The 18,362-nt window shown below is 44.3% G+C and overlaps 1 protein-coding gene across 5 annotated transcripts in view; it reads left to right on the plus strand.

The window, feature by feature from the left end:
* Nucleotides 1-18,362, plus strand: part of CTDSPL (CTD small phosphatase like) — a 114,139-nt gene that overhangs the window by 67,381 nt on the left and 28,396 nt on the right. For 4 of the 5 annotated variants that reach the window (XM_090284509.1, XM_090284510.1, XM_090284506.1 and 1 more), the window contains exon 2: nucleotides 11,886-12,040. In XM_090284509.1, the coding sequence (XP_090140635.1) occupies nucleotides 11,886-12,040 (155 nt within the window). The remainder of the gene's footprint in view (nucleotides 1-11,885; nucleotides 12,041-18,362) is intronic. The other variant, XM_090284507.1, reaches the window with a different exon arrangement.

Genomic DNA, 18,362 nt, shown 5'->3' on the forward strand with positions numbered 1-18,362 from the left:
TCAAGGCAAGCAGAAGCCATTGTCCCTTTTCTAAACCCTCCCCCAGTAGAACCGACAAGCTGGTGCCATATTTGAGACTCTTATCAGCCTAGCTACCACTGTTTGACCCACCTTGGAGATCCCCAAAGACTCCACCCCACCTAATTTACTGGCCCACCCAAGCTGCTTTTCCATATGACTGGCTGGTCTTGGCTCCTACTGCACACAGCTGCCTAAATCCTCTCAACTAAGCCACAGCGGGCCTCAGTGAACCCCAGGCCCGGCACTAGCAGCAACCAGCCTAGATTCACAACTTGGCTTCACCTGGGAATCTCCAAGCCCAGTACAAATAACAGCCATCTCAGATTGCTTTATAACTTAGGTAGGGTGAACCTGGGCAAAACACAGGTTGGGGCTGACCTAGGCCTGTACCACCTGGGAAATCCCAGGACTGGTACACCCAGTGGACTGCTACAGACCACATCAGAGCACCACCACTCAACCCCTGCACAGCTGATCCTCCATGGACGGCAGAGGTTGGTGGTCAGTGATCACAGCCACTCTTGCAGCTCACTGGCCTGGGTAAATCCCTCCCATTGATCTGCCAACAGCAACCAAAGCTCAACTACAAGAGGAGGGTGTACTCAGCCCACATGAAGGGCACACCTCGAGTACCCAGCTTGGGTGATAGGGGAGTCTGTGCCACTGGACCCTACAGGACACCTACTACATTAGGCCACACTGCCAAGACACAGAATCAAAGCAGCTCTACCTAATACACAGAAGCAAACACAGGGAGGCTGCCAAAATGAGGAAGTTAAGAAACATGGCCCAAATGAAAGAAGAGATCAAAACTTCATAAAAAGAGCTAAACAAAATGGAGCTAAGCAATGATGCAGAAGTCAAAACACTGGTTATAAGGATGCTCAAGGAACTCAGCGAGAACCTCAGCAGCAAAAATAAGATCTAGTAAGAAACTAAGGATACACTAATTGAAATGAAGAACAATTTGCAGGGAAACAACAGTAGAATGGGATGAAGCCAAGAATCAAATCAATGATTAGGAACATAAAGAAGAAAAAGACAACCAATCAGAACAACAAGAAGAACAGAGACAGAATCATGGATATGGAGAGCGTTTTGATGGTTGTCAGATGGGAGGGGTGTCAAGGAATGGGTGAAGAGGTGAGGGAATTAAGAAATACAAATAGGTAGTTACAGAGTAGCCATGGGAATGCAAAGTACAGGATAGGAAATGCAGTAGCCAAAGCACTTACACGCATGATCCATGGACATGAACAGTTTTGGTGGGATTGCCTGAGGGTGTGGGGGTTGCTGGGTTCAGGGGGACAAAGGGGAAAAAAATCCAGACAATTTTAATAGCATAATCAATAAAATATAACTTAAAAATAATAAAATAAAATTGCATTTTATTAAAAAATTAAGTTGTATAAATATATCTGGTGATATATGAAAATGTTGCCATATATTTTATTAAGTAGAAGCATTTTCAGTATTGACTCAACTTTTTTCATTATATTGAGAAATTATAAAAAAGGATAAGGAAAAATAATGATCAACCTAGCCTTGTGATCCAGGGATTGCCATGCTTACTTAACATATTAGTGAATTTTACATATTCTCTCTGAAATCTTGCACTAATTATTTTATAGGAAGCAGGGATTGCCGTCTCACTAAAGATGCCAGGGAGCTGCAATTTGGGTTCCGCAGGCGGGGGTGGCCAGGTGTGGATCACATAGGTTGAAATTGCTTAGAGGACGGAAGCTTGCTGTGGGCAAGAGGGCTTCCCAGGAAAGGGGTGCTGCCTGAGCTGAGCTCACTCAAAATATCGCCGGAACTCTTTCTTTAAAATATCGATCATTTTCACTGTTCTGTGTTTCCTTTCATGCATTCATTTATTCAATAAACATCTGTTATGGCAGGCACATTTCTAGGTCTCAGGGATGCAGATAAAGAAGATAGGTCCCAAGCCTGTGTCCCTGGAGCCCACCTCCCAGAGCTTGTCCAGAAGCACATTACAGAGTTACTGACACAGGCTGTGCACAGTGTCTGAGATGCGCCACCTGACAATGACCACGAACGCTTCTGCATGTGCCTTCATAATGGTCATTTCTTATGGCAGCACAGTATTCTCTCCAGTTGCTCTGCACTGATTTAATTAACCATGTCTACTCTCCTAGACATTCAGATTGTTTGGTCCTTGACACGTCACTCATCTGCTTTTCAAACACGTTGTTCCAGTTTGCAGAGTTACTGGCAATGTGTGAAGGAATGGGCCTGCGCCATCAAAACCTTACTACCATTGGCTCTATGTTTTTATTTGTATCATTTCTGTTCATTTAATAGCTACAAAACTGGCCTCACTGTTTAAACATTCATTTATTTGATTACTGTTAAATTTTAACCTTTACTTTCTCCTAAGTGCATTATCTGTTTAAATCCTTTGTTTTGTTAACTTACTTTGGCCCCCGATGTAAAAAACAGACTCTTAAGTTAAGAGCTTAGATTCTAGACTTGCACAGACCTGGTTAATTTCCACCCCTGCCACTTAGGAGTGTGTGACTATGGGCACAAAGACCTGGGGAAGTAGTAAGTGAGGAAGACCATTCCCAGAAGAGGGGCTCTCGTGGGAGGCTGAGTCACAGAGAGTTTGGTAGCCTGGGTACATTTGGGGCACAGTAGGACAACCACGTGTCTGGCTTCATCTACTAGGGCTGCCGTAAATCTCATTGGTTCATTGTGGAATTTCCAAAAGTGTAAAACTCGGAGTGAAGGCAGATGGCACAAAGCCTCATATTCAGAATTTCTCCCTAGAAATAAAACCCCAACCCGAAGAGCGCTGGGGAAAGGCAGGAAGGGTTGTGGGATGGCTGGGAGCCTCGCAGTCAGGCTGCTCTGGCTTTGAACCCCGGCACCCTCGCTGCATAGTCACATGTACTCCGAGTCTCTGTCTTCCCATCAGAAAGGTGGTCATATTGGCATCACACACTGTGGAGGCCAGAGGTGATTTATGTCCAGAGAGAGCCTCACACCGACGAGGCATTAACGAAAGTGGGCTGTTATGAGCCGCCAGTGAACAGGGGAACCACGTGCTGTCACTGCGGAGGGATGAGAGTAGGTTCCCCTGCGCAGCCTTTAGCCACCAGCCCTCCTCCTCCCCATGATTCTCACTACCGGAGGGACCGCGGCCAGTTCCCGGTTGCAGTGGGAAAATGGGCTTTCAGAGGTGCGTTTCTTTCATCGAGTGTTGGGTGGAATTCCCTGGGGAAATGTATCGCTTAGGAACAGAACAGGGACTGAATGGACATTTCACAAAGTGACTGTTGGTTCCTAAGCCCTTTTTCTAGAAGAAAAGGATGTTTTGCTTCTCAGCGGCTACATCTGCTTTTGAACTGTGTGTAGCCTGTGCCCTGGCCTCTCTCCACCCTCAACAACCCCTTATATTCAAAGAGAGGAAAGTTGTGGTTGTTGACCACTCTTTCAGGGTGGGAAAGGAATGTAATGTATGCATAGACTGCCCAGAATTTCCTGTTAAACACCCATTGCAAACCACCGCCCTGGGAAGCATTCCAGAGATTGCAGGCCAGCTCTAGAAGAGAAGAAATGGTGCATTCATTTAAATGCTGGTCCTCGGAAGGGAACTGCTCCTCCTTCCATAAAAAAAGGTATTTAGCTTATTCCATAGTAAGGTAGCTGTGAATTGAGCTGTATGGTCTCTTCAGGGTTGTAAAGTTCTCTGACATCCCCACGTTTGAAGAAATATCCCTACCTTGGGAAACTCCCATGTGCAGTTTTGCAGCCTTTACAGTATTAGCATCCACACTGATGCTTGGAACAGGATGTATTTTTATTTTTAATGTTCTGCTGTAAATACTCGGATGATATAAATCTGCTATGGAACACATTTCTTAATTCTACTCTTGTGACAAGAAAGAAGCTAGTTTGGAGAGCAGGTTCTGTCTGGTGCTTTTGACACATTCTCAGTAGTCTTTGTGTGATAAGTCACTGTTCTCCTAGAAATTCAGTTACACTGGGTATTTGGCAGTCTGGTCCCTGTGCCGGCACATAGGCTAGCTTGACAACGTGGAAATTAAAGGCAAGCCTTCTTTGTTTTTTGTTGCTGCTGAGATGCAGTTTCTTCACTTGGGAAGAAACCCGAATGATTGAGGATGGATCTGTAAGTGATAGCAAACGTTTCCACCTGTGTCCAGCTACTCTGATCTTTATCCTGAACTACTCCTTTGTGTAGAGATGCGTGCGGGGCACTGGAGTGTTAGGTCGGACCAGAGATAAGGACAGATGGGTGGGGTGCTCCCAAAGGTGAGTCTTTGAAGCTCTGAATTGGTGCAGACCCCAGCGGTTTGGGTCCTGAAGCCTCCCCAACCCGAAATCCAAGCCAAGTCAGAATAGAGGACTCGTAAAAGGGTAGTAATCCCAGGCTTGGGCACCTGTCACACTAATTGAAGAAACACTAGCTGTTTGGGGTCGACGTTTCAATTTCTGGATATAGAAGGGAATCAGTTCGGTCAGAAAGTTTAAGAGGATGATCAGAAATGCCCCCTCCCAGCCTGTGTGTACCAACTGGTCGTGATTTCAGACCGTGCCCCCCATGTTGGCATAAACATGATTTGACAGCTCCTTAGACCAGTCCTGTCCCACAGAAGGACCAGCCCTCACTGACAATCGGTGGACATCCCCAGGGCATTCGGTGACTTTAATTACAGCATTTTCTTTCTACCTGTATTTCACATGATTTCCTACAAAAGACCTGACTCCTAGGGTTTGCTTTAAGCTTTACATGTGGAGCTGATTTTGATTTGTTTGATTTCTGTTATTGTTATTATTATTTAAAGAAACCTTCACTGGCTAGCTGGTAAAGTTTTAAAGAGCTACTGTAAGTTCTCCATTTAGAATTCACGTAACCAAAAACAAAATAGGTCTGTGTTTTCTCATAAAGCCAGGCTGTTTTCGGAGGGACCGTTGTCTGCCAGCTAACTTCTGAATGTTCACACTGTACTGCATCTAAACCAATCAGGATGTTTTGTTGCTATGCTTTAAGCTACTGGTAGATTTTCTCCCTTACACAAACATACATGTTTTTGCTGCATCCACATTGGGAACCGTATGGGGTAGGTATTATGACACCCATGTTACTAGTGTCACTTAATCAGATGAAATCACACCAGCCAGCAAATGGCAGGGCTAGGACTTGAACCTGAATGTAATTCCGAAGCTCGTTTTCTTTCCACGGAACTTGTATTTAAAGTCAGCTTTTAAATAAGAAATTCTAGGTTAGGCTCTTCATACAAAATGGTCCACATGTCTAATTTGCAAATGCCCTGACAATCTTTGATGCTGAATGATAGCCTGCATGAGGCACAATTTAAAATTTAAAGTCAGCAGTTCTAGGTGCTGAAGTGAAACAGTGATATTCATGCCATTTTTATAGAATCGAACCCGAACTCATCACCCCCATCTTATAGCCCTTGCCACTTCTTTTTGGGTCCTCAAATATTTCACAGTCTCTCTCAATCAGGCCCTTTATACATCGCTATTTCCCCACTTCCCTACACCCTCCAATAATTTTATGAAACTTTGAGCCCAGCTTAGAAGACATTTCTTCTAAAAAGTCGCTGCTACCACCCTGTCTCATGCCCAGTTCTGGACTGCATGCCCTTCTTTGGGCTCCAACAGTGTCCGGTGCTGCCCGGTCAGAACAAACCTCATACTGGCTTAGAAATGCTCATTCCGTGTCTCTCCCAGTGGACAAGAGCAGCATGAAGTAGGGACGGTGCCTGTGTGCTACAGCAGTGTTTCTACACAGCCTAGCCTAGGAGCCTACGTTTTCAGGGGCGGGCCTTCCCATTGCAAATAACATAACCCCAATTTGTTTGCCTTAAGAGAAAAGGGGATTTATTCTCTTGCACAACCGAAACTTCCAGAAGGGTCTGGCTTGAATGGAACCAAGGCCTCTGTGATGATACTGTCAGCGATCTGGCCCTCTCCGTATCTCAGTTCCTGTTTCCTTGGTTTTGCCTTCATGCTCACGTAGGAGCTTCTCCCTTGGTGGCAAAGGTAGTCACCAGGGGCTGCAGGCTTACAGCCTACCAGCTTAGAAGCCCAGCAGAAACAGAGCATCTCTTCCAACAGCTGTAGCATCAAACCAGCGCAGGCTCTCCTTGGCCTGGGTTGGGCCAGGAGCGCATCCCTCAGCCAATCATGTGGCTCTGATTACCCAGGTCTTGGTCATGGACTGGTGAGATGAGAGTGGTTCCCTAGAGGAAAATTGAGGCACTTTTACCAGAAAGATGAGTAATAGATTCTGGCAGGCGAAAGAATGTCAACTGTCTACTATGCTCCCCATGGCTAGCTGGTGCTTTGAAGGCCCTGGTTCTTGCTACTGGGCCAGCCCTCTTCCCTACGAGACCAAGGAGGTACTTGGGAGGCTTCCCATTTGCCTTTAGGACTGAGGAGTCAGGAAGGCAGCCACCTACACACCTGCTTCGAGCCACCCCAGCCACGGGCCTTCTCTAGGCTCCTCTTTTGCTGAGCTGGAGGATGGCAGGTCCCCAGCCCTGGGAGGAGGAAGAGAGGGAATGTATATGAGTGGGAAGCAGAGTCTTCACTTGCTGGGCTGCAGTGACACCAGGGGCAGGGCCTTGACAGAAGCATTAGCTCCCAGGATGTATCCAGGGAAATAGCTATAGGCCTGTCTGTCCTCGGTGTCACACTCTCTCTGAAGTTGTCAGAGGTCACAGGAGGCCTGGGTGAGGCCCGTGCCCAACATCTCCAGCTCTCCACAATGCTTCCCGGGATTTCTGCCCACCCAGGTCTGCTCAGAGAAATGGAGAAAGTTGCTTCTTAGGATCCCCCCATCTGCTCCTGCTAGCCATCTGCCTGTGCTCAGCCTGTAGGGTGTTCATGCCCATGGCCCAGCCGTCTAGGTGAAGAGAAGGGCAGCGGCTGGAACCAGCTGTGGGCCTGTCTTCATGAGCGGGAGGAAGGAAGAGGACACAGGCCTGCCCTGTCAGAGCCCTGAGGGAACGGCAGCATGCAGTAGCCCCGGGGGGAGAGCTCCATGCTGGGTGTGTTGGCCTCCTTCAGGGACCTCACGTGGTCCACCTCACACAGAGGGCACTCGTTTCGGATGCACAGCTTGGGGCAGGGAGGCCCTGGGTCAGATGCAGTCTGGGCAGGTGCAGTGCTCAGCAGAGGGGAGAGCTCCGCTGCAGCCCCAGAGGGAGCAGAGGAAGGAAAGAGCAGGTGGCAGCCCCCAGCAGAGCTCATGCAGACCCTTAACCCTTCCCTACGTCCAGTTTTTAGATCAATTTATTAAAATTACTTCAGATTTTTTTTCTACTTTTGCTTTCTAAATTACAGTTTACGTAACCAAGGTCTGTTATAGTAAGAGTGCCTCCTAGTTGTGAGATGCCAGGGAAAAATGTATACCCGCAGGATCCGGCCTTGGAGTCAGGACTTACCCTCAGAACCCCACACCTTTAAAAAGCAAAAGCTTTTAAGAGACTAATGATAATAACAGGAGCTAACATTTGTGAAGTGCTTACCAGTGCTAGACGCTGTTCTGAGTGCTTCATAATAACTCATTTTATTCTCACAACAAGCCTACAGATGAGTACCTTTATTATCCTCACTTTACAGATAAGGAAACCAAAGCACGAAAAAGTCACCTAACTTAACGTAGGTCCTGGACTATTCCAGGCTGACTTCAGAGCCCACACTCATAACAACCAAACGGTCTATTCACTTGTTGGGCTTTCCCTAGGTGGGTCATGTCGATAATTAATTATAGGAAACAAAATCAGCAAGAAAACAAGTCAAAAGGCTATCATAGTTGTTCAGGGACAAGATGATGAGGGCCTCAGCTGGGGCACAACCGGGACAGGGGATTGTGGAGGACAGATTTAAGAGCTGTTAAGGATATCAAAACCAACAACTTAATGAAAGGGAGAGAAGGATAGATGTTTAGACTCGGTGATTGGTGGCCCGGAATTTAATAGGGAGGAGTGAGCCGAAGCCGTATCTCAGACACACACACATTCACATGGGAATTCAGTGGCCGAGGAACAGATCATTTCTACTGGAGTGGGCTTCCTCCGAGAGGGGGGCTTTGAACCAGCCCCTGGAGAACAGGAATGTCCTGAGAAGTGGGGATGTGAGGCCTGGAGGAGAAGGAAGTGGGCTGGATGTCAGTGCGATGGGGAGTGTCCCCAGGAGGAAACCGGGGAGTGAGGGGGGCAGGCGTGGCTGTGGATGGGAGTGGGAAGGTTCTGGTGAAAAAGCAGCAGAAAACTTTGGAATGATTTGTGATGACTTTTTCGTCCTAAGTCTGATAAAAAATGAAAATCTCTCATGTAGTATTGTAGACGGATGTTCAAAGTTGCTACTCCTTCCTTTTACTTCTCCAAAGTATTCTTAAAACCAACAAAACAGGAAGACGTGTGCATTAAGCTCTCTCATATTCTGCTGGTACAGTCCTGATAAAGACCTTGTTCCTGCATACCTGAGCCACCAGGAGACCTCTCTCCCTCGGAGGTTATCAGTAGGAACGTTCAAAGGGAGTGAAGAAAGGTGGTGAGAGGCCCAGCCCTGATTAAGAACAAAGAAGCAGCCGGAGGGCCTTTGTGTGCACAGGGAGGGTCGGGGGTCTGGTGGCGCTGCCAGATGAGAATGCCAGCAGGAGCGTTCTGCTGGGGAAGGACAGTTATGCCCTGGCTGCTGTGGCTCAGTGGATTGAGTGCCGGCCTGTGCACCTAAAGGTCTCTGGTTTGACCACATGCCTGGGTTGCGGGCCAAGCCCCCAGTTGGGGGTGTGTGAGAGACAACCAATTGATGTTTCTCTCGCAATCAATGTTTCTCCCCCTCTCTTTCTCCCTCCCTTCCCCTCTCTCTGAAAATAAATAAATAAAATCTTTAAAAAAGAAAGAAAGACACTTACTTGGTGCCGTTTTCCACATGGCCTCCACTCGTCTTGAGGTGGGTGTGTTGGAGATGAAGGTCTAGGTGGGCAGTGGGCCCTGATGGCAGCATCGTTTACTTCGTGCAAGGCTTTTAACCGCCCCGCTGTTGCCTGGGTTTGGCTTCACGGGCCTGGAGCGGAGAAGCATAGGAGTAAGACTGAACGTTAGATTAGAAGTAGGTTGTGGTTTCTCCTGAGCATCAGAAAGTTGCTAAAAGAGAGCTTAACAAGATTATTTGCTCTCCCGTTGTTACGTGTGATATATGATTACCATAAAACGTTTGGAAAATATAGAAGGAAGAAATGTGAGCCCCCCAAACCTGACAATTGTTGTTAACATTTTGGCATATTCTGGCCTATCTTTTCTTACTTATAATCTCTTTTGATTTGTTTTGCACAGTTCTAATCAAGTCAGATATGCAACTTTTTATCTAGCTTTTCTGACCTAATGTTATAATGTAAACATTTGTCCATTAAACTATGTATGGACTTTTTAACCAGACTAGCTAGAGGAGAGGCAGCAGCTGGGGTGGGGGGCAGTAGGGTCGTTAATTTCAGACAGAGCATATCTTGAGCCCTTTTAGGAACAAATGAGAACTGAGGGTGGGGTGAGCCCCAGACCCTCCCGGAGCTGTGGAAGTGAGATGCTCGGGCTGTTTCACCTTTTCATACAGAGAAGGGAGAACCTGAGTAAGATACCATTTCCCCATCAGGGGACGATGAGCTCCCAAGTGATTCAAGCTCATTTAGTGACTCTCACAGTCTATTTATGGCCTGTGCATGGTACAGAATCAATCATATGGTGGAAATCATAAGCAACTCGCTGACTCCAGGTTTAGGCTCTTTTTAGCATACAGGTTAGTTAGTTATAGATAGGTGTATGTGGTCTGAGGATGAAAATAGGATCTGGGAAGGTGCTTTCTGCAGAGCTGTTTACTGTCCGACCTTGGTATTATCTGCTCAGTGTCTCTGAGACATGAACAAATAGCTTGTTTTGCAGAGAAATGTGCTATTGGCAGGGTGAAGAGTTTGTTCCTGCCCGCCTCTGACTAAATTATTTAAGTGTGGCACAAAAACTAAAGCACCCAGTGTAACAACAAAACAGTTTAACCGATCATGTATATTAAATGTGAGTATATTGCAGTCATTTTCTCTCCACTGCGCCTCTCCGTCTTCATCTGACCTAAGTTATTTCAAGACTGTCTTCAGCACAGCACATGGAGAAGGCACCTGCCGTGGAAGCAGGCCCACTTGGGTTTGCATCCTGGCACATGCAATTGCTGGTTGTGCTTTCTCAGCAGTGATGTGGAAGCAATAACACCTATCTCCTTGGGTGGCTGTGAGGCTTACACGAGATGGGGGTTGTAAAGTACTGAAATTTAGAGGGCTGGTCCTCAGTAAACAGGGGTCGTGATCGCCTCCAACCACTGCTGCGGGGACAACCCCTGTGTCTGGTGGTCCTGGTGGCCTGGTCTGTCCTGGCATGTGGGGCCTGAAATGGTACCCTAGGACCTGCACCCAGAGATGCACAAGATAAAACGGCCAGCTTTTCCAGGGACTTATGATTCTGAAGCTCATCTGCAGTGCATAAGGATCTTAAATTCACTCTTCCCGGGCCATTTGCCCAAACATAGGCCAGAGACTGACCATGCCTGTGAAGTTGCTGGCAAAACAGCTTTTCCATCCTTTTTCAGAATTTGCACCTGAGTGCATTTGCTTTGCTACCAGCAGAAGAGCACCTACCCCAAGACTTTCAGCAAAGGGTTTGCGATCTCTTGAGGGGGAAGGTGCTATACAAATCACTCAAGTGTTCAAAAATAGAAATCGTGCCAGAATTGCTTTTTGGGAGAGAGAAAGAAACTCCAGCAATTATCATGGGGACTTAAATCTTTTCCCACATTGGTGATTTTCCCATTAACCCTAAGCATGGTCCCTTTGCCTGTGGCCTCTTCTCAGAGCACTGCCGGCCCACCCAGACGTGGTATGTGGTGGGACAGCCCTGGCTGCATTCCCAGGCCAAATGCTCCTGCCTCTCCAAGTTGTCAGTTCCCTCCCCTCAGGTGTTTTTCATCTATATTAGTTTTTGCCTTCTATTCCTGACTTGTGGCAGCTTGTCTTGCACCCTGGGTAACAGAAAGGCTCCATCACTCCCTCTGGAGCTTTAGTCCAGGCCCGGCCAGGGAATGAGTCTGTGTCACAACACTGCCCCAGGTCCCATGAAGATGGGCTTTACCCCGGCCAGCACATGTTCTCTGCCGCACATTCCCTGCTGTTTATGTTTTAAGAGTGGTGGAAGCCTTCAGCCCTGAGCTCTGTGAGTTCGGGCTCCCGTCAATTTGTTGACAAAAATGTCAGAGGTGAGGAAGGGGGCTCTGTGTTGTGCCCTTACACATCTTATTTCTTAACCCATGAAATCAGTCATTTCCATGGTGAGCAGGGAGTATCTAAGAACCTCGTTTCAAAGGGACTCTTGGTACCCTTAATAGAGAAATGCTTCTCAGAGAGTGTCAAGTGTGATTTGTGCCTCAGAGGATCTTTGTTTTGAAGTAGTGCTGAGTGCAGGGTCAAAGACTCTCGCTGCTCGGTTCAGGAATGCAGATGATGCCTGACCCTATGAATGGGTCACTTAGCAAGCAAGCAGCCCCCACTGGGATGAGGTCAGAAGAATTCTGTCCAACCAGCAGGGTTGGACTCCACCAACCAGCCGACCTTCTACACTTCACACGTTGAATAACAATCCTTTAGAGTAACCGTCCAGGGCCCTCTCTTCTCGTCCTGAGTAGATCTCCCGGTATCAGGGCTGGAGTCGGGGGTGGGGGTGGCAACTGCACAGTCACGTTTTCACATTGCATGACAACGATGAATACATGCTGCAGTTGGCCACAGCGCACTGTGTTTCTCTTTCCAGCAGCCCAGTGTAACGTCAGCTTAAAGAAGCAGAGAAGCCGCAGTATCCTCAGCTCCTTCTTCTGCTGCTTCCGTGACTATAATGTGGAGGCCCCGCCAGCCAGCAGCCCCAGTGCGCTTCCGCCACTGGTGGAGGAGAATGGCGGGCTGCAGAAGGTCAGTTCTGGTGGGGAGCTGTGCATGTGCTCAGCCAAATTGCAGCCACTGCAGAGCTGTCACATTCTGGACAAATGGCCTTAATAAGAGCCTATGACGGTATGTGCGCAGCCATTTACTTAAAGATTTGAAATTACCAATCAAGTCCTCTTTCTTCTTAAAGGATATCAGTCGTTCCCACGTAGCAACTGAAGATCATATTTGATGAGAGTTTTAAGAGTTACTTCACATTTTTATAACATTCTTGGCAAGTTGAATGTATGAACAGAGAGTTAACCATTAGCAGACAAAGAAATGGAAAGACAAAAAAAGGAAACAGGAACATGGAAAAGAGCCAATAATAAATATAAATGGATTTAACTGCCTTGTTTAGTAACAAACATATTTGTTATATATTCTTTTATAGGTATCAAATAAAAGTTTGAAGCCAGTTGTCACAATAGGTAACAACGAGCAAGCAAATTCTACCCATATATTATCTACAGACATATATGAAACAAAGTAACTCGAAACAGTTTAAAGTAAAAGGATGAGCAAAAAGACATCCCACAAGTATAAGCAAAAAGCTTACCTGAACAGAAGTTCAGGTAAAAATCACTGAAAAAGGCAAAGGGGATTATTCATTATGAAAATAGTCAAGACTGAGGATACAAAAGTCATAAATCTTTATATCCCAAACAACATGAGCAAAGGTTGTTCAGGCTTTTCACAAAATAAGTAATACAATCAGTCGATAAACAAAAAGTTGTTTAATGCCATCAGTAATCAAAGAAACACAAACTAAATGAGATCCTTTTCCATTATCAAATTATCAAAGGTAATATTTGGGTTTGGTGTGGAGGTAGTGGGAAGGAGGGCAGAGGATATAAATTGGTTATTAGTAGGAGTGTTCATTGGGTACACCTTTCTGGAGGGAAATTTGGGATCTGATCTTAAAACCTTAAAGGTATGCCTATTTGTTCCCCTAAGTAGGTCCACCTTATTGACATAATTGTGGATGTGTTAAAATTTAACAATAAGATATTAACCAGAATGCCTTATAATATCGCAAAATTGTAAGCAACCTAATGATGAACCATAGACAATGAAAGACCTATAGAGTAACCATACAGTATGCAGCTATTTAAAATGATGCTTCATAAATATGACTGATATAGGGAAATATTCACAATATATCACTTCAGAGAAGAAGGCTAAAATATAGTAGGTGAGTTTATTTATAATTATGTTTGTAGTCATACACACATACATATACCCGCAAGGCATTTATAAGACTAGAATGATGTATGGCAAAATATGAAGAAGTTATCTCAGACTGGTAGGATTATATGTACGCGTTTCTCCTCTCCTCTGTGTTTTGTTTCTCCTTTTTCTTTTCTCAGTTTTCACAGAATAAGCTTAAATTACTTTTCTGATTAGAAAACACATGATTTTGAAAGTGCATGGGGGTGTAAGGAAGGCGATTCTGGGGAGATGAGAGCCTGAGCACATGGCTCTGACCATTTAAGTCCCCTCTTTGAATAAACCTGGGTAAGCTTACAATAAAGCCTGGAAAGTGCATTTAGGTCTCCAGTTTTGCTGACATTTCCAGGGGAAAGAGCAGGCACAGGATTCATTCTCTAATGCTCAGTGAGAAGTGGCGGACCACCAGCCAAGGACATTGCTTGCCTCATTTGGAGCCCTAGAAAAAAGGCATAAACTGTATAGTCCTGTGAGGTTGGCCCACCATGGCCCACTTGGTGTGTGTAGTTCTTGGAGGGGCTATACTGACGAGCTGAATTGCTTTCCATTCCTGTGCCCTGGACGAGCCCCAGGGTACAGGGTCTTCCTTCATCTCTCTGTGGTTTGTCAGTTTGGGCCCCGCTGGACCATGAAAACATCACTCCTTACTGGGCCTTAAAGTGCTCACTCACTCAGTCCAAGCTGAAAAATGAGAATATGAGACTCTTACGGAGGTCAAAGTAACAGAAGAGATAGAAGAGAACATTAACAGACGATTCAGGAAATGATATTTCAGGAACTGAATTTTAAATGCAAAAGTAACTTTTAGAACTTAAAAAATGTCCCATGATGTCTAAATAAAAAAATTCAGTAAACAAACTGAGAAAAAGGAGAATGAGAATGGTCACTGCTGAGAATTGAATTGGTTAATGTTCTAGAAGAGCAACTGGAAGAAATATCTTACAATTCAGACCAGAATCCCAAAGATAGTAATTGGGTGAGGGTGAGGAGACATCTGGGACACCTAACCCGCAAATAATAGGAATACCAGAAAGAGAAAAAGTCAGAGGAAACATTTTTCTTGAGCTGAGAAAACTTTAATTTGCAGATTAAAAGGATACCAAGTCTGCATCGGGATTAGTAGGGGCAAGCAAGGGAACCTAGATATATGCTGATTACATTCTAAAATTTAGGTATAAAGAGGAAATCTTACAAGCTACCAGAACAGGTTTTTTTTTTTTTTAAGTAAAGAAAATAATTATACTAGATTTCTCATCAGCAACACTGAAAGCCAGAAGGCTACGAAAAATGTTTATAGGCTACTGAGAGAAAAGAATCACAAAAATTCCATATGTGATCAAGATAGCATTTATCTGTTAAGGAAAAAAGATGTACATTTTCAGACATACAGTGATTCAGAGAATGGCGCAAAAGAAATCTGGGTGAGATTGATATTCAGTTACAATTATAGAAAATGTAGGAATAAATGTAACAATTATTCATAAAACTATATGTAGCAAGTAGCACAATTAGAAAATAGAGCCTCAGAATTCAAAGAGTGAAAGGGGAAATAAACAGAAATGTGCACAAGCCATAAAAATTAAAGAAAGCGAAAAAGAACAAATAGCATAATAAAGACTAAACCTAACATAAAGAGTAGGCATAAAACCAAGTTTAATAAACCAAATTCTCCTAACGAAGGACCAAGACTATCCGGCTTGAAAAATTCAGCTGCGTATGTTTATGTTTCCAAGAATATACCTATATCAGATAGGAATGATTTTGGCAGCAAGTAAAAAAAATGGACAGATAACAGCTTAAACAAATAGGGGACTGTTTTTGTCAGATAAAAAGCCTGAGACTGGTCATTGCTGGGGTTAGTTCGGTGCCTTTTGCTGCCATCAGGCACCCAAGCTCTTTCTGTTCTTTTGTCCTCCCTTCTTTCTGCTCCGCCATCCTCAGCATGTTTGCCTTTATCCTCATGCTTGTTGTTTATTATCTCAAAGTCACAAGCTTCAGCCATCCTAGCCACATTGAAGGGAAAAACAGAGGGAGGAGTAGTCTGGCCATGTCTGTCCCTTTTATGGAAAGTAATGGCTTTTACAGAAAACCCCAGGAGACTTCTGCTTATGTCTGATTGGCCAGAACTTGGTCACATGGCTGTCCTGCAGCAGCAAGGGAGGCCCAAAAGGAGAAGAATTTAGACTGGCAAAAAGAATTAGAAAACAAAATCAGAGCTTTTTTCACAAAAGAGAAAAGAGAAACGACCAATGAGTAGATGTACTTATTAGTCAGCGTGGGTTCAGTTACGCCCCGTCAGTAACATCCTCCAAAACCCTTGAGGCCTAAAAATTTTTTAAATGTGTTTTTCACTCATGCTGCATGTTTATCATGGGAGGGCTGGACCTTCTGCTCTGTGGCACAATTCAATAGAAATATAGTGTGATCCACATATCATTTAAATTTTTCTAGTATCCCCATTTTTATAAATTTTAAGATAAATTAATTTCAGTAATATATTTTATTTAACATAATATGTCCAAAATAATATTTCAGTATGTACTCAATAGAAAAATTATAAATGAGGTAAAATTTACATTCTTTTTATCTTACAATTCTCCAAAATCTGGTGTGTTTTACATTTATACCACATCCTAATTTGGACTAGCCACATTTTATGGCTTAATAGCCTCATGTGACTAAAAACTGTCATTATTGGATTGTATAATTCTGTTGTATCCTCATTCATTCATGAACCTAGACTGAGGAAGGCCTCATGTCTGCTTCCATGATTGTCCCAACAGGAAAAATGGAATGTGGTGGTCACACTGGCTCTTGAAGTTTTCACTCAGAAGTAACATGCCTCATTCCCATGGGTCAAGCACTGAGCTAAGACAGAATGACATGGTGGCTGAGAGTGTGGGGCTTAATTTGTGGCCTGGCCATGCCAGTTACTACTCATGCGACCATAAGCCAATTACTTTAACTATATGACAAGATATAATCAGTGTTTGTTATACCATTATTTTTAAAAAAGAAGTAACATGCCTCATTTTAACTTATATTTTGTTGGCCAAGGTAATTCAAGGGGCATAGAAATGTAATCCTACCATTACAGAAAGAAAGAGAACTGGAATTATTTGATGAACTGTGCTAATGACTGTTACAGTAGGTGGCTAATAGTTTTCAACCCAATATCTAACATACAGTGATTTTTTTAAGGTGGAAGATAAAGAGATGGGCAAAATGCACAGAGCAGATCAAATAAAAAGCAAAAGTGGCAATGTTAATATTAGACAAAACAGAATTTAAGGCCAAAAGCATTAAACAGAGAAAAAGAGACATTTTATAATTATTAAAGGTCTAACATGTGAAGTGTATAATAGCCATAAGCTTTTATATACCAATCAATAGTACAGTCAAATAAGTAGAAGAAAAGTATTTAAACATGATAAAAAGCTGTTTTCTAAAAATAAACAGTAAACAACATAGGGACATCATTGGCAGTTTCTGGCTGGTGTAATAAGATAAGAAAAAAAATTGGTACAAATATGGAAAAGATGCAAAATTAGTTTTACTTGCAGACGACATGATTTTTACATAGAAAAACCCAAAACACTACCAAAAAATTAGAATTATTAAAAAGTTTCGGTATGGTAGCTCTTATTTATGAAGAAATGTGCTGTGTTTCTGGATAGGGAGACTTCACATTTATATTGTAGAAAAATGTCTAAGGATAGCTGAGAAATCTGGGAGGAAAAAAAAATAATGAAGGATGAATTGCCATAGCAGATATCGAACCTTACTCTCCATTGGTGCAGAAAAAATATGTCAGCAATATTAGTATGAGGACATTCCACTGTAAATGGTATCATGGCCCCAGATTCTGATATTACCCCTCAGGATGCTTTATCCATAGCCACACACACACACCCCCCCGCATTTAAAAATTGCTGTAGAAAACTGCTCTTAGTGATGGGAACATAGTTTGTACCCTAGACCTGTAGAGACTAAAAAAAAGAGGAGAATCACTGCTGTCATAGTAAAAGTTATTTTAAAATCGTTCCTGCCTAGATGGAATGACCCAGGGAAGAGGTGTTGCATCCCTGGACAGTTTCCTAGAGGATTTATTTAGCTGTGTGTATCAACGAGTCGAAGCCTTTAAAGGCAGTTCTCTGGCAGCGCTCAGCTCACCTGGATTCAGTGTTCATTCATGGACTTCCTTCAGTTAGCATTTGTCAGAATGGCTTTTTAAAGAATGAAGTTAACTCTGAGTAATGCATCATTCGCATAACACTTGACTGTATGCAGTCCGTGTGACCAGGCCCCATAAAAAGAGCCCATGTCAAAGTGGACCAGCTGATTCCCAGAAGAGGACCCTCTGCCCCTTGCTCTCAGCTTGGTCAGGACACCTGGGACACAAGCTCAGACCCATTAGATGTGGAAGCAGATTCTAGGTCTTACTCCTCTGCTGACTCCTCAGCTCTCCCTGTCGCTTGGAACTCAGCCTGTCAGAGGACGAGGGAAGGCTGTGGGCAGAATGCAACAGATGGCCTCTGGGGTGGCAGCCATTGCCACCATCCAGTTATACTCTGGATCTGCAAGCCAGTTGCCCAAAGTAAGTGTCTGCAGCCCATGGCTAGAGGCCAGGATGTGTCAGCACCTAGAAGGCCCCAATGGCAGAGACCAAGGAGGACGTCTAAGGATGAGGACAAAGCGAACAAAGTTTCTGGATACCCATTAACACATGCATACTCCTTGTGTGTACAAACACACATACACACATACATGTAAACCTCTAGGGTAATTTTCAAGCCCAAATATCTGTCTAGGGTAGCACCATTGGTCATAGTCTGTGTTTGGCAAGCCCTTCGGATGTTATTGTTGTCTCTCTCATAATTGATACGCTCATCACATTGAAAGTGGACCTGTGGGGGGCAGGGGTTGCTGTGTGCAGTCTCCCCATAGGGCAGTGTTCGCAACTGGAGGCAATTTTGCCCCCTAGGGAACAATGTTTGAGGACCTTTTTTATTGTCACTACAGAAGGTTCTACTGGCATCTAGTGGGTAGAGTGCAGGGATGCTGTTAAACATCCCATAAT

Source organism: Furipterus horrens, unplaced genomic scaffold (assembly GCF_987537825.1).
Source record: "Furipterus horrens unplaced genomic scaffold, mFurHor1.1.pri manual_scaffold_7, whole genome shotgun sequence".
NCBI classification, from domain to species: domain Eukaryota; kingdom Metazoa; phylum Chordata; class Mammalia; order Chiroptera; family Furipteridae; genus Furipterus; species Furipterus horrens.